Below are 15,292 nucleotides of genomic sequence, written 5' to 3'. Positions count from 1 at the left end.
TTGGAGTTCACACATGGAAAGTTTGAAAGAATAGATTCCACACTTGAATGTAGAACCATGTGCTATATTAATATTGCAAATTGCATTCTTGCATTATAGCTTACTCTGAATAGTAACCTCATTTTATATTTTGAAATCTTGGTAAATAAAGTCAAAAAAAGAAGAGATACGTCCTAAAATCGAGATCCATGGTCATTGGCTTCCTTATTTGTTTCTTTCTCTGCTGATGACCAAATATTGGGCTCTCTTTTGAATGCAACTCTGTAAATTTCTGCAGAGATAGTATACAATTCATAACCTCATTAATAAACGCGATGCGTGCGATCCAATCATATTTTATTATTTGTGAAAACGCGAACGCAAATCGAGGTCATTAATATCTCACAATTGACCGCAAAATGCGTAATTGTTCCAATGTCGCACACAATTGACTTCTGCGTGCGCCGTATTGTGCGTCCAACGAACTGCGCGCGCGCTGGCTGCCGTATTTGGATTGCGCGCTACCATATTTGCACAGATTCTGATACGCACTTTTGTTATTGGTCGTTTTGTTTTAGCCTGATCGATTTTGGGAAAGGGAAGATGTAAAATTGTTTATTTTACAAACTTTTGAGGAAAATTTTGTGTTATTTTGTAAAGTTAAAGATCAAAGTGACGGTTATGAATGAGGTTAATAACTTTGCATCGGTTTTATGTCAGGCATTGTGAAAAATCTAAACATTTTGCTTTGGACCTCGGAATATCCCTCGGGGCTGCGCCCCTCGGGATATTCCTCGGTTCCAAAGGCAAAATGTTTAGATTTTTCACAATGCCCTCCAAATAACCGATGCGCAGTTATTAACCTCTAATTCATAACCTCATGAATATGCATGATGCGTGTGATCCAATCATATTTTATTATTTGTGAAAACGCGAACGCAATTCGAGGTCATTAATATCTCACAATTGACTCCGGACGCGCAACAATGACTTCCGCGTCTGACGTAGCAATCAAAACATGGGGTGATCGGGGCCCCGAACATGGATAAAGAATTGGCATTGCGAATTGCAGCGTCCAATTCAAATGGCGACTACCTTAAAAAAAATTTTAAAAAGCAGCTCCGATCACAGCAGGTAAACCAATAAATATGCACACACATTCTAAACAAAACAGGGTCCTGTTTTGAATGAATATTGAATAAATATAAACAATTTTTCCTAATATGTTTGTCCCTGTGTTTACGTTGATCGAGTGAGCTCCCGGAGTGAGCTTTACGACCTGCGTCTAGGTCTCAGCTGCTCCCGGCATCTGTTGCTCTCAATATTAAAGGCCCTTTCAGTGATTTCACAGGAACATTTAAAAAATGGAAATTTGTCAGAGTTGCTTAGAAATAAAGAATAAGTCTACAGAATTTCATTAAACCACTTTTCCCTGAATACATCGACAAATTAGTCAAAAACAGAAGTTTTAGAAAGGTTTTCTACTTCAACTCAGATCGACTCGAGAAAATCGAGATTTTCGTACAGTGCGCCACCAATCGACTTCCTAGTCCAGTGTTTCTAACACGGGGAAGTAGAGTCTAAATTGATTTAAAACAGACACTTAATTTTTGTAGTAGAAAACAAAATAAGCAATTAAAGGTCACCGAGGCAAACTACCGGTCAATTCAAATATGAAAAACAGTTAAAATTGTGTATTTTGTTTAAAATAGTAGCTACTGATGTAATAAGTAGTAGAAACAATACGCAACGCGTATTGGTACGGTGGAGAGTGAGCTTCTTTCGATCTCGAGTCGGACTTTTGTACTGTCAGTATCAAAAGTCCAGATTCATGTAAATGCTTTATTTTGTCTAAAATACACGGCTTTCGACCGAACCACTAGCAGGCTATGTTAGCACATCTATGCCAATTACAAAGGTACCAAAATCTGAATTTTGATGATTTTTACGATCGTCCGGATGAGCAAATCACTGAATGGGCCTTTAATATGATTGCATCGTATGCATGACGTGACTCAAAACAAATACAATTGGGGAATCCCAAACAGGAAAAAAACAAAAGAATAGACGAGTCACAACCAGGGAGTCACAACAACAAGAAATAGCAACAACAACAGGAACCAAACAATATTACAATTAAATTATTTTAAGGCCCTAGCCTCCGTGACATCCCAGTGAAGGTGTAAAAATACAAATTTGTTATTGCCTAAGTGTACTTTGTGCAGTGCAAATGTGGACGAGCAGGAACACGGCTTGCCCCCCCAAAAAAAAAAAACCCAAGAAAACAGCTAGCAGTATGGTGGACGATTGACAAAACTGGAAAATAAATCTTATATTTTGTTTGTAAAATAAATTACACGTCCGGCTTTCGGCCTTAAAACCACTAACAAAATCTGAATCTTGATTTTTATTTATCATCCAGATGAGAAAATTACTGAATGAAAAGGCCTATTTATTATTTTGTATGTTAATTTGAAGCTCAAAATATCATGGCCCTATATTAAATAGTTATGCTGGCCGGGCATGCTGGTTGTTCTTTCCCATGTTCCTCACAATATAAACAATTAATTTCTTCAGGTATTTATTCACAATCATTTTGTAAATGGTAGGCCTAACAAATATCATGTAACACAGGGGGCCTAGCATGCTAGCTAGGCCTAGCATTTGTTGTTCCTCACCATGCATAGGAGGTGTGACGATGTGAGTAGGCTACCTCAGGATAGGTAATTTTAAACCTGGAACTGTTTTTTAAATTCATTTTTAGAGCATCATTCCATTCTATTTTTCTCGGATCATTCTGCAAGTTGTAATATTAAACAGTCCTCGCATGCTCGGTAAACGGTCGCGCCGTGCAGAGACACTTGCATGCTCGCGCTCATGATGCCGGGCAGGCATGCTGCCCGGCATGCTGCTTGGTTGGGTCCTGATATTGATGCTCAAGCCAGGCTTAAAAGCGTAGTAATCATGACGATATAAATTATAAGCATGCTGGCCAATATGGTAAAATAGGGCCTACATATTTGAAGATACAGTGCAAGGAAAACTTGAGCTCTATTTTTTACTGTCAGCCACCGGTACGTACGGTATAATTGTCAGTCTTTGGTGGGTCAAGAGAAAATTCTGATTTGAAGCCAATAAAATCGTAATCACATTTGTAAAACATATAAAACCTACTTACCGGGTGTAAACCCTAATGGTAGAACTATTCATCCATTTAAATCCAAGTATACAATATATCCAGGTCCACTTGTAAACATGAGAATATATAAAACTCGGCGTGCAATAATCATGATGCAACTCATTCACGCATTCAGAAAATCTGCATCTTGGGCCACAAGAGTGAGCGTCCAATTTCACACACGTTCACGTCTCATGCATGCATAATTACAATAGCCAAATACACTGTATTCAACATGAATATATATGCTATTGTTCTCCAGATATTAAATGTCACGATATAAAAATAAAGTTCCATGTAAAAATACCTTTCTGTGTATAGCAAAAATCAACAGTACCGCAGTCAACGGTCAAATTAATCAATTAATCAAGGGGCCCCGGAATATGGATAGCAAAAATGGCCTGTATCCACGCCAATGACGTCATGTAGTCAGGATTCGCCCATTATTAATGAGGGATGACGACTAAATAAATTGAAATATTCGAAAAATTTCCAGCAAATAATACGAAGGAAAGATAGGATTTTGTACAAAAAACGGTAATGAATGACAATAATAACTTTGCACCATCTATTTTGAGGTCATTGTGTGAAATTGTCGGGTTTTGTTTTGGGCCTCGGTATTTTCCTCGGGCGCTGAAGCGCCCTCGGAAAATACCTCGGCCCAAAACAAAACCCTCCAATTTCACACAATGACCTCAAAATAGATGGTGCGCAGTTATTATTGTCTAAATATATACTGCCATGAGAGGTTCTGGTTAAAACTATGGGCCCGAGGTGAGATCAATAGTAGGCCTACTATTTTCCTGAGGGGCGCAGCCCCGAAGGAAAATAGTACTATTGATCTCAGCGAGGGACCATAGTTTTAACCAGAACCTCGAATGAAGGCAGTATATATTTGTTTTATATCCTTCATTCATAACCTCATTAATAAACGCGATGCGTGCGATCCAATCATATCTTATTATTTGCGAAAACGCGAAAGCAAATCGAGGTCATTAATATCTCACAATTGACCGCAAAATGCGTAATTGTTCCAATGTCGCACACAATTGACTTCTGCGTGCGCCGTATTGTGCGTCCAACGAACTGTGCGCGCGCTGGCTGCCGTATTTGGATTGCGCGCTACCATATTTGCACAGATTCTGACACGCACTTTTGTTATTGGTCGTTTTGTTTTAGCCTGATCGATTTTGGGAAAGGGAAGATGTAAAAATTGTTTATTTTTACAAACTTTTGAGGAAAATTTTGTGTTATTTTGTAAAGTTAAAAGATCAAAGTGACGGTTATGAATGAGGTTAATAACCTTGCATCGGTTATATGTCGGGCATTGTGCGCCCCGAGGGATATTCCTCGGTTCCAAAGGCAAAATGTTTAGATTTTTCACAATGCCCTCCAAATAACCGATGCGCAGTTATTAACCTCTAATTCATAGATTTTTTTTTTATTGATTGGTTAAAAGAATATATGAAAACTCCGCCATGCTTCAAGATAGGCCTAGGTAGGGCCTATGCACGGCGGTTCAAAAACTCGCCCTGTCATGTTCATGTGTTAGCGGTTTTTAAGCTTACTCACTGTCAGTGTTTATTTGTTCAAGTTGTTACATGTAAAAAGATTTACATGTGTAAACTCGAAGGCCATCGTGCAATCGGGATAGGCCTCCATACGCACGGTACTAGGCCAGCTACCTTCATGCATGCACGGCCTAGGCGGTCCGAGACTGGTCTCGCACTGTCAGTGTTTGTTTTTAAGCTTACCGTGTCAGTGTCGCTCTGAATCTGACTGTGTTGGTCTGTGGTATGAATTCAGTAAATATTCCTGCGCTAGAACTGGTAACAATTCAAATTAAACAGCTGAAATTGTGATCTTCTTCAGCAGTAGCAGCCCACTCCAGCTTGATTTATATTTCGCCATTTTTGTGTTGTCGTTTCTCGACAGTGACAAAATACTCTTATAGTCAATGTCGACGTTCAATGTTATTGTTATGCTTTATGGACTGCGACGTGGGTATGCTGCTATCCGTAAATAGTAAATATCCAAAAGTACTATTTCGCTCATTCTACAAAATCCGGTGCCAATAGGCTTTTTTCCATTCTTTGGTCCACAAACACTTTGTCGAGCATTTAGGGCATCAAATATGTTGTTTTTCTGGTAGAACTCAACGAGATCTACATGGACAGTTTTTCCATACTTTAAATGCTTTCTTCAGCGTGATTAACCCTTGCAAAGGCTCAAAAATGGCTAAAAATGCGTTTCCACTGCTAGTGTCACATCTAACCCTGAATATTTTCTTTGAATAAATGCGATTTCTTTACATATTTGTTGTTTTTTAATTAGATAACGCACCGTCAAATTGTTTATCAACATTATTTTTTAGTGATTAAAACGTCTTTGTGTAATTCTAAAATAAATTGCACTTTCCACCAAAACGCTGTGAGCTACCGGTACGTTACCCCTTTTTAACACACCTTATTGGAAAGAAGTAAAACAGAGGTATCAATGTAACACTCATAGGTTTTTAAAAATCACAGTAAAAATCGTGATGTTGTAGCATTTTTGGCATAGAAATGTTGTAAACATTGAAATTTCGACCGACCATGTTAAGATTGGTGAGCTACGTTACCAGGATTCTATAGTATGCACTTGTATTACAAGTACTTCCGAATAATATGTAAAAGCTACCAGTGTTCGAACCCCATTTATATTAGAATTAACCGACATAACGTTCTAATGTTCGCAAATCACATTAAAAACATTAAAAACCAGTGAACTACGTTACTGTGAGCTACGTTACACACTCATTTAGGCATCTTCAAAACTTATATGAAATGGTGAAATCTGTTTTACATTTCACTCAAGTGATCTTTAGTTTGCATTTTATGACCTTGGATTGAGTAAAACCAGCCCATTTTGTAGTGGGTAACGTAGCTCACATTACATTGAGTTTTAGTGTGGAATATGTATCCTAGGTCTAGACAATAGGCGGATTAGCGGCCATTTTGTCTTCGACATGACTTCCTCAAAGAAAAATATGCAAGTTGGCAATTTTTTACATCTGAAACTAGTGATACATTTACTCTTAAAAAACACAAAAAAGCAGTTCTTTTTGAACAACTTTTATTTTTTTCAATTTTTATAGTGGATTGGCACCGGATTTTGTAGAATGAGCGATTTACGGCTTGAAGGTACTATTTACGGACGTAAATAGTACTTTTTTGCACTTCCTCACAGAATAGTGTGTTTATTTTTGATCACGTGACACACTTTTAACCAATCAATGAACAAGAATCTATAAATGAAGGATATAAAGACAACAGTAAGTGGCGGGCTAAAACAGAAGCAGTTGCTGACAGGGCCCTATTATTATCTTCGCCTAACTACTTGACTACGTAGGCTTACGGACCCCTGAATAGGCCTACTTCTAAACGACCAATATCATCATCTTTATCGATGTCAAATACAGTATCCGATGGAAACATATTAGTTTGTCCCTAGGAAACAAAATTAGTGATAAATGAAAGTTGCTGTTCAAATTGAAAAATAAGAGTCTTTGGGTGAGAGATCAAATGGAAAAATAGGGGGTCTTCGGGTGACAGGACATGTGTTCGTAAAAAATATGGGGTCTTTGGGTGACAGCGACGCTGAAAAAGAGGGTCTTAACAGCTCTACATACGCGTCACCTCCAAAGTGAGAGTGCCCCCCGGGACTCCACTCATTTAAATTCAGGCAACGTTTCGTACTTTAGGTATTTTACTTTTTTAGCAAATAGAGTGATGGAGTCCGCCATTGGACGTTAGCAGTCAAGTACCGAAGTGCGTAACCAATAATTATAATTTGATTTCTCACTTCATGATCAGTTAGAGGTTAATACTTTAGTGATGGGGAGGTTCAGTGTTTTCAGAGCCAAAGTAGGCTACTACAAAACAAGCAACAAGATATTGATCTTACGTATATGCACTATCAACTGGCGCTCCCACGTCGGTTGGAGGTGGTCGTCCACCAGCCCAAATTGTAGTGCCAGTGTCTTCCACCCAAACAAAGTTTCCTTCTGAATTTCCGTCGTTAAGGCCTATCCATACGTCCGGTGAGTTTACGCCCGCCATCCAGTCTTCGATAGCAGCCTGAAAAAAACAATAAAACAATTTTACTAATAGTCGAAGAAATGGCCTAACGGCCGTGAAGTTAATGGGTACTGATGTATTATTTGTTACTAGCTTCAGATTCCGCCGGGTATCAAGAAATCACCCTTAAAAGAAGTCTACGACAATCACAACATTATGCCTTATAAAGAAAAATAATTATCAAGCACGAATCACGTGGTTTCTATTTAAAACAAACTCACAGTGACCATAAAAACGAATAAAACAGTCGGCTCTCAACACGCGATATTCAAAATTCCCGGGCGCCGAAATTGTCGAGTGCAATGACGTCCCAGTAATACAATGAAGGCTGACGACAATGAGCACAAACAACCAATACGTCATTGCACTTAGACAATTTCGGCGCGGAAATTTTGAATATCGCGTGTTGAGAGCCGACTGTTTTTATTCGTGTTTCATGATGCAGTCATGTCTACAGTAGAATTCACCACGACCTTTGCAGGACTTAAACCCCATTAATAGCTATTAAACCAAGATAACACTCATTGAAAACAGCTCAACTGATTAAATCAGATCTTCTCTGGTTAAATCCACACAAGACATGTTTCTGTTTTACCTGTGCAATGAGCAATGATTTGGTATTATAGTTTCAGTTGAGTGAACGATTATAAAGCGAACGCTAGATAACAATTCTGTGTGGGCTTTTGTTTACGAAATGAGACAATACTCTGCTTATTGTTAACCAGCGTTCTTGAAAATGAGAAGCATAGTGGTTTGCAGACTTAACACGGTTTGGAAATAATTTCTTCATATTTGTTATCCGTCGTTTACATATCCTTCCTAAAACACAAAAGTGCGAATATTTCCAAACACCTAAATTAGCTAAAATTTAGGACATGTTACAAAACTATATTTTCTAGAATTTCAGAGAATACTTTAAATATTGGCCGGTTATTTTTCACACAGTGACGTTAACTAGGCAATGCCCTATTACCTATAACATACACTAAAACACCAAAGTACAATGAAATTTGTGGTTCATGCTACTTGTACTTTTCTAAATACAGCATTTCAAAGCTGCTTCCTTTTTTGCTTTTTGTGTGTAATTCCTATGGTGTGCGACGTCCTCCCATGCGACGTCCTCCGATCCCCCGCAACCCACTCAGACATTTTGACCCCCAACTCGCTTGAGCTATAAATGGTCTTAAATGAAGGGGGAGATCAATAGCAACAAAATGACACCAAATTTACTTCTTTAGGGGATATAATTCTGAAATTAATTGAGACTGAACAATAAAAAACCTATTCACATGTAACAAATCCCCCATATTTGATAGCCCAGTTCACGACATGCGACCATATCCTTCCTAAAACACAAAAGTGCGACCCTCTCCAAACACCTAAATTAGCTAAAAATTTAGGACATGTTACAAAACTATATTTTCTAAAATTTCAGAGAATACTTTAAATATTGGCCGGTTATGTTTCACACAGTGACGTTAACTAGGCAATTGCCTATACTTCTAACACTACTTGTGGAGGTCACGCGTCAATTGTGAGAGCTCTGTGTATTGTGTATAGGAAAACGGACAGCAACTGCAGTATGTATGGTCAATATGAGTTTGTTTTAAATAATGATTCGTACTTTATAATTATTTTTCTAACATATAAGGCACTGTTATGATTGGCGGCGACTCCCTTTAAGCACATTGAGTTCATGAAGTTCAAACAAGGGGATTAAATTTGAAACTAGACTTAGCTGTGGTCTAAGACCACGAACACAGCCGTGTTGTGACCCCTTAATCACCTTTGACCCCAAAATATATGAAAACCCCATAGACATTGGCTAATGTCAATGCACGTGTCCACGTGGCATCATTTTGCTATGCTTTTTGTGGCAGAAGGGGCATTTTGAAGGTATATCGTTTTATACCGGAAGTGACCCCTTACTGACCTTTGACCCCAAATGTGTGTACACCATATAGACACTGTGTTATAACAATGCATGTGTGCAAGTGGCGTCACTGTCCTACGTAATTTGTGGAAGAAGAAGCATTTTAAAGGTATTTCTTTTTATACCGGAAGCGACCCCTTAATGACCTTTGACCCAAAATAAAATAATACCACATATAAACTGGGTAACCACAATTCATGTGTGAACATACCGTTACTGTCCTATGTTTTTCTTAGCAAATAAAAAAGTTTGAAGGTTTTTCGTTTTATACCGGAAGTGACCCCAAATCTGTGTACACCCCATAGACACTGGGTAATAACAATGCATGTGTGCAAGTGGCGTCACTGTCCTACAGAATCTGTGGAAGAAGATGCATTTTGAAGGTATTTCGTTTTATACCGGAAGTGATCCCTTAATGAGATTTGACCCCAAATAAAAAAATACCACATATACATTGAGTGACTGCAGATCATGTGTGAACATACCGTTACTGTCCAATATTTTACTTAGCTAATAAAATTTTTTGAAGGTATTTCGTTTTAAACCGGAAGTGACCCCTTAATGACCTTTGACCCCAAATCTGTGTACACCCCATAGACACTGGGTAATAACAATGCATGTGTGCAAGTGGCGTCTCTGTCCCACATAATTTGTGGAAGATGCATTTTAAAGGTATTTCTTTTTATACCGGAAGTGACCCCTTGATGAGCTTTGACCCCAAATAAAAAAAATATCACATATACATTGGGTGACTGCAGATCATATGTGAACATACTGTTACTGTGCTATGTTTTACTTAGCTAATAAAATTTTTTGAAGGTTTTTCGTTTTATACCGGAAGTGACCCCTTAATGACCTTTGACCACAAATCTGTGTACCACATAGACACTGGGTAACAACAATGCATGTGTGCAAGTGGGGTTGCTGTCCTATGTAAGTTGGAAGAGAAGATGCATTTTTAGTTGAAATCACGTTTTTGCCCCCTGTGACCCCTGCGTGACCTTTGACCCCGTGAGTTTCATGTGACATGTAGGGGCATGGTCAATGATCATTGCGACTAACTTAGGTCAAAATCGATGTAAGCATGTGAGTGATAGAGCAAATGTAATGGTTGACAGGAGAAGAAACTAGACTTAGCTGTGGTCTAAGACCACGAACACAGCCGTGTTGTGACCCCTTAATGACCTTTGACCCCAAAATATATGAAAACCTCATAGACTTTGGCTAATGTCAATATATGTGTGCACGTGTCATCACTTTGCCATGTTATTTGTGGCAGAAGGGACATTTTGAAGGTTTTTTGTCTCAGACCGGAAGTGACCCCTTAATGACCTTTTACCCCCAAATAAAAAATACCACGTATATACTGAGTAACATCAATTCTTGTGTGAATGTACCGTCTCTGTGCTATATTTTTCTTTGCTGATAAAGTTTTTTGAAGTTATTTCGTTTTATACCGGAAGTGACCCCTTAATGACCTTTGACCCCAAATCTGTGTACACCCCATAGACACTGGGTAATAACAATGCATGTGTGTAAGTGGCATCACTGTCCTACGTAATTTGTGGGAGAAGATGCATTTTAAAGGTATTTCGTTTTATACCGGAAATGACCCTTTAATGACCTTTGACCCCAAATAAAAAATACCATATATACATTGGGTAAACATAATTCATGTGTAAACATACCATCACTCTCCTATGTTTTTCTTAGCTAATAAAAATTTTTGAAGATATTTCGATTGAAACCGGAAGTGACCCCTTAATGACCTTTGACCCCAAATCTGTGTACACCCCATAGACACTAGTTAATAACAATGCATGTGTGAAAGTGGCGTTACTGTCCTACATAATCTGTGGAAGAAGATGCATTTTAAAGGTATTTCGTTTTATACCGGAAGTGACCCCTTAATGAGATTTGACCCCAAATAAAAAAATACCACATCTACATTGAGTGACTGCAGATTATATGTGAACATACCGTTACTGTCCCAAGTTTTACTTAGCTAATAGAAATTTTTGAAGGTATTTCGTTTTATACCGGAAGTGACCCCTTATTGACCTTTGACCCCAAATCTGTGTACACCCCATAGACACTCGGTAATAACAATGCATGTGTGCAAGTGGCGTCTCTGTCCTACTTAATTTGTGGAAGAAGATGCATTTTAAAGGTATTTCTTTTTATACCGGAAGTGACCCTTAATGAGCTTTGACCCCAAATAAAAAAATATCACTAACGTCATGGCTGTGTAACTAGATATATTGCATCCTCAGAAGGCTGCGAAGTCCAGCCGTGACCTTGAAGTGACCTCTTATGACCTTGAAAAGATTTGGAACACAATTGCCTTTTCGCAAAAAAATGTTGGCATTACGTTTGATAACAATCTACCTAATTAAATAATTTGACCTTTTTTGACCTCTGATGACCTTGAAATGACCTCCATTTTGTTTTAAATCCTATCAATATTACATATTCTAATTTAGATTTAAATTGGACGAATTTTGGAATTTGACCCATTTTGACCTTTGGTTGACCTCTGGTGACCTTGAAATGACCTCCATCATATTTTGAATCCTACCGTGATTACCTATACTAATTTTCATTTGAATTGGGCATTTTACCCCTTTTGACCCCAAAACAGACCCCTCCCCATGTTCAAGCCAAATATGATTATAACCCTATATGCACCCAATGCTATAGTCAGTTTGGCATTATTCTGATGATCACAGCACTTAATATGCAGGAAAAAGTGAACTTTAAGGTGATTTTCAGTAATCAACCCTATTTTACCCCTTCATGACCTTGAACTCAAAATCCGTGTTTACCGTATAGACACCCGCATATGTCAGTGCATATGTGTCAATCTCATCTCTGTACTATGTAATCTGTAGGAAAGGAAGCATTGTGAAAGTATTTGGTTATGTGCAGAAAAAATCCCCTTAATGACCTTTGACCCCAACTCTCTGTTTACCCCATAGACCCCAACTATAGTCCATACCGACGACCAAGTCTCATTGCGCTACCATGTAATCGGTAAAAGAAGAAGCATTTTTGGTAAAAATCGCATTTTTAGCCAAAATTACTCATGCGTGACATTTGACCCCGAATGGGTCATGTCAAATGTAAAGACTGGGGTAGTGGAGCCTATGCCCAAGTTTGGTTTAAATCAGTCAAATAATTAGGGAGCTAGAGCCAATTATGTCAAGGTTGACAGAAGAAAGAAAGAAAGAACTAGATATATTGCATCCTCAGAAGGCTGCGAAGTCCAGCCGTGACCTTGAAGTGCCCTCTTATGACCTTGAAAAGATTTGTAACACAATTGCCTTTTCGTGAAAAATGTTGGCATTACGTTTGATAACAATCTATCTAATAAACTAATTTGACCTTTGTTGACCTCTGATGACCTTGAATTGACCTCCATTTTGTTTGAAATCATATCAATATTACATATTCTAATTTAGACTTAAATTGGACGAATTTTGGAATTTGACTCATTTTGACCTTTGGTTGACCTCTGGTGACCTTGAAATGACCTCCATCATATTTTGAATCCTACCGTGATTACATATACTAATTTTCACTTGAATTGGGCAAATTTCAAAATTTTACCCCTTTTGACCCCAAAACAGACCCCTCCCCTTGTTCAAGCCAAATCTGATTATATCCCTATATACATCCAATGCTATAGTCATTTTGGCATTATTCTGATGATCATAGCACTTAATATGCAGGAAAAAGTGAACTTTAAGGAGGCACACAGGATCACTAATTATCCATTATTATTCACCGCATAACTCGAAAACTATTTATGTAAAGTATATAAAAGTATACATTTTTTGAACGGAAATGAGCTCATAAATCCATTTAAAATGTCAGTTTTGGGTCAAAAAGTACAATTTTCGAAAAAATCCCAAAAACGGCTTTTTTTGACCAAAAATTTTGGTCCGCCACAAAAAAATTATTTGAAAATCAAAAACTGTAAAACATGAATTTTATTAATGTAGACAAATAAATCTAGAAAGTGTTTTTTTATTTTTTCGAAATTTTGCTTAGTTTTTAAAATATATGCAAAAAATCAGTAAAAACGTGTGACCCGTGTTCAAAATTTTGAATCATGGGTGATAAAAAAAGTTCTAGGCCCTAATTTTAAAAAATGAAAAAACACTATCTAGATTTTGGCCATATCTAAACGTTTGACTTAAAAACTTACCTCAGTGATGCTTCATTTAGACGCTATGGCGGACCAAAAATGGTTAAAAGTGGTCAAAAGTGAACTTGCCGAAAATCGCGATTTAGAAAAATACAGCCGATTTTAGGTCCATTTTTGAAGATTATTCCATAAATATATAATCCGGTGACTTGTGACGTTTGGTCAAGTTAGAAAATGGGAAGGGGCGTCCAACTGCAGCAGATTGGCATTTTTTTGGTGATTTAGAAGGTAAAATATACAATATGACAAAATTATCCGTGCACATTCGGCAGATGTTTATCCACATGGTGCAGCCATTTTATTTACTGCAGTCTTGTTTCCATGGTGCAGCAGAGCTTCCGGCAAGGCCGCGGCGTCGCGTCGGCGTTTGAGGAGCGACAGGGCGCGCGGACAGACAGACAGGTTACGCGAATAAGTTGCACAGTGCATGGTCGTGTTGCCGCGAACGAAACCATGATTATTTTTGCACAATTTTGTCCTGTTCCGTATAAAAAAAGATCATGCTCTGTATTAAAATTTGCGGACATCAGAACATTAAAATTAGCATAGAATAACTGACAAGCAAAATATTTTAGCAGATAATCAGGAAGTTTTATGAAATGAAGAATAAATTGAGACATAATCATGATAATTGCGATTTCTGTTTTGTACTAATTTTCATAATTTTGTTTTAAAAATGCAATGTTTTTGGTGATTTTCTTTCTTTTTTTTTGGTGTTGACAAATATTGCATTTTTATGTTCATTGCCCTTTTCTGAACCGCAAACATGATGTTGTTACTACTCGTTGCTTTTTCTTTTTAGTTGGTGCTTGAGAGGCACCACAGCGGCCCGTCCGCGCCATAAGATAGGCATTTTAACGCCCGTTAAAGCTAGGCCTACACCACAGGAATCCCAAGTAAAATTTTAAAAGATTCTGATGTGTCGCATTACTCAATATTCCGTTTTTGTTATTGTAATTGTTTGTTACGGAATATCAAAGTTGTAAAATATTTTGTATCGCATAAAAAGTGAATAAAATACAACAAAAAAAAAAAAAAGTGTGTCTGTTGTTGTTTTCAATCAAATAAACGTGTAAAAAGTGGGGTAAAAGTCGTAATATGTCTTGAATAAACTTCTTGTAAAACGGACAAAAAGTAGGCCTATATATTATGTTAAACGGGCAAAACACGGAGAGGTCACAAGAAAACTGAAAAACACGGAAATTTACATAGCCTAACAAAACCGAATTTCAAAAGTAGAAAACGGAACACTTATGGCTTTAAATTAGATTGTGGTTTATGCAGTAGGCCTACTGTAGGCCTATATATATATAGGCATCATGCTATAAAGAGCGTTTTAAAACACTGCATGAAAACATTCACGGAAAATGCTTTAAAGCTGTAGGCCTAATTACCTTTTAAAGCATGCAGAAAACGTGAAAGTTGAAAGCCAGACAAACATTGCAAATAAAAAGGCATTCGGCCAAAACATTCGCAAAAAGTGTTGTAAAACCAAAAGGTCAGTTATCGCAATCATGGCATGGTAGACCTAATAGGCATAGGCTACTAATGGAAATGTAGTTAAAATGGGTTATGAAAAAAGCACGAATTTGCGTTTTCGATTATCTTTCTCGTTTGAAATTATTATTGAGCATTAAAAAACATTCATGTAAATGCTTTCATAAACGCGTGCTCGCTATGCCGATTTCAAATATCGACATTTTTGACATAGAGTTAGGCCTATAGCCCTATGCCTAGATGGTCAACATGATGTAGGCCTATTGAAATGTCAACGTTTTTGACATTGCGTTAATGGTCAATCAGGAGTAGAGAACGTTTGAAAACGAATCTTAAATCCGTGTTTTAATAACACTTTGAAACATTATTCGGGTCCT

General features: G+C 37.6%; 1 protein-coding gene across 1 annotated transcript in view; it reads right to left on the bottom strand.

The window, feature by feature from the left end:
* LOC140143824 (uncharacterized) overlaps positions 1 to 12,900 on the bottom strand; it is a 60,379-nt gene extending 47,479 nt beyond the window's left edge. The window contains exons 1-2 of the mRNA XM_072165635.1: positions 12,883 to 12,900; positions 7,103 to 7,275 (exon numbers count right to left, since the gene is read on the bottom strand). Of these exons, the coding sequence (XP_072021736.1) occupies positions 7,103 to 7,275; positions 12,883 to 12,900 (191 nt within the window). The remainder of the gene's footprint in view (positions 1 to 7,102; positions 7,276 to 12,882) is intronic.
* Between the last annotated feature and the right edge of the window lie 2,392 nt (positions 12,901 to 15,292).

This window comes from Amphiura filiformis, unplaced genomic scaffold, assembly GCF_039555335.1.
Source record: "Amphiura filiformis unplaced genomic scaffold, Afil_fr2py scaffold_29, whole genome shotgun sequence".
Taxonomy (NCBI): domain Eukaryota; kingdom Metazoa; phylum Echinodermata; class Ophiuroidea; order Amphilepidida; family Amphiuridae; genus Amphiura; species Amphiura filiformis.
Note: the sequence above shows the minus strand (reverse complement) of the source record. Positions and strands in the feature narration are given on the sequence as shown.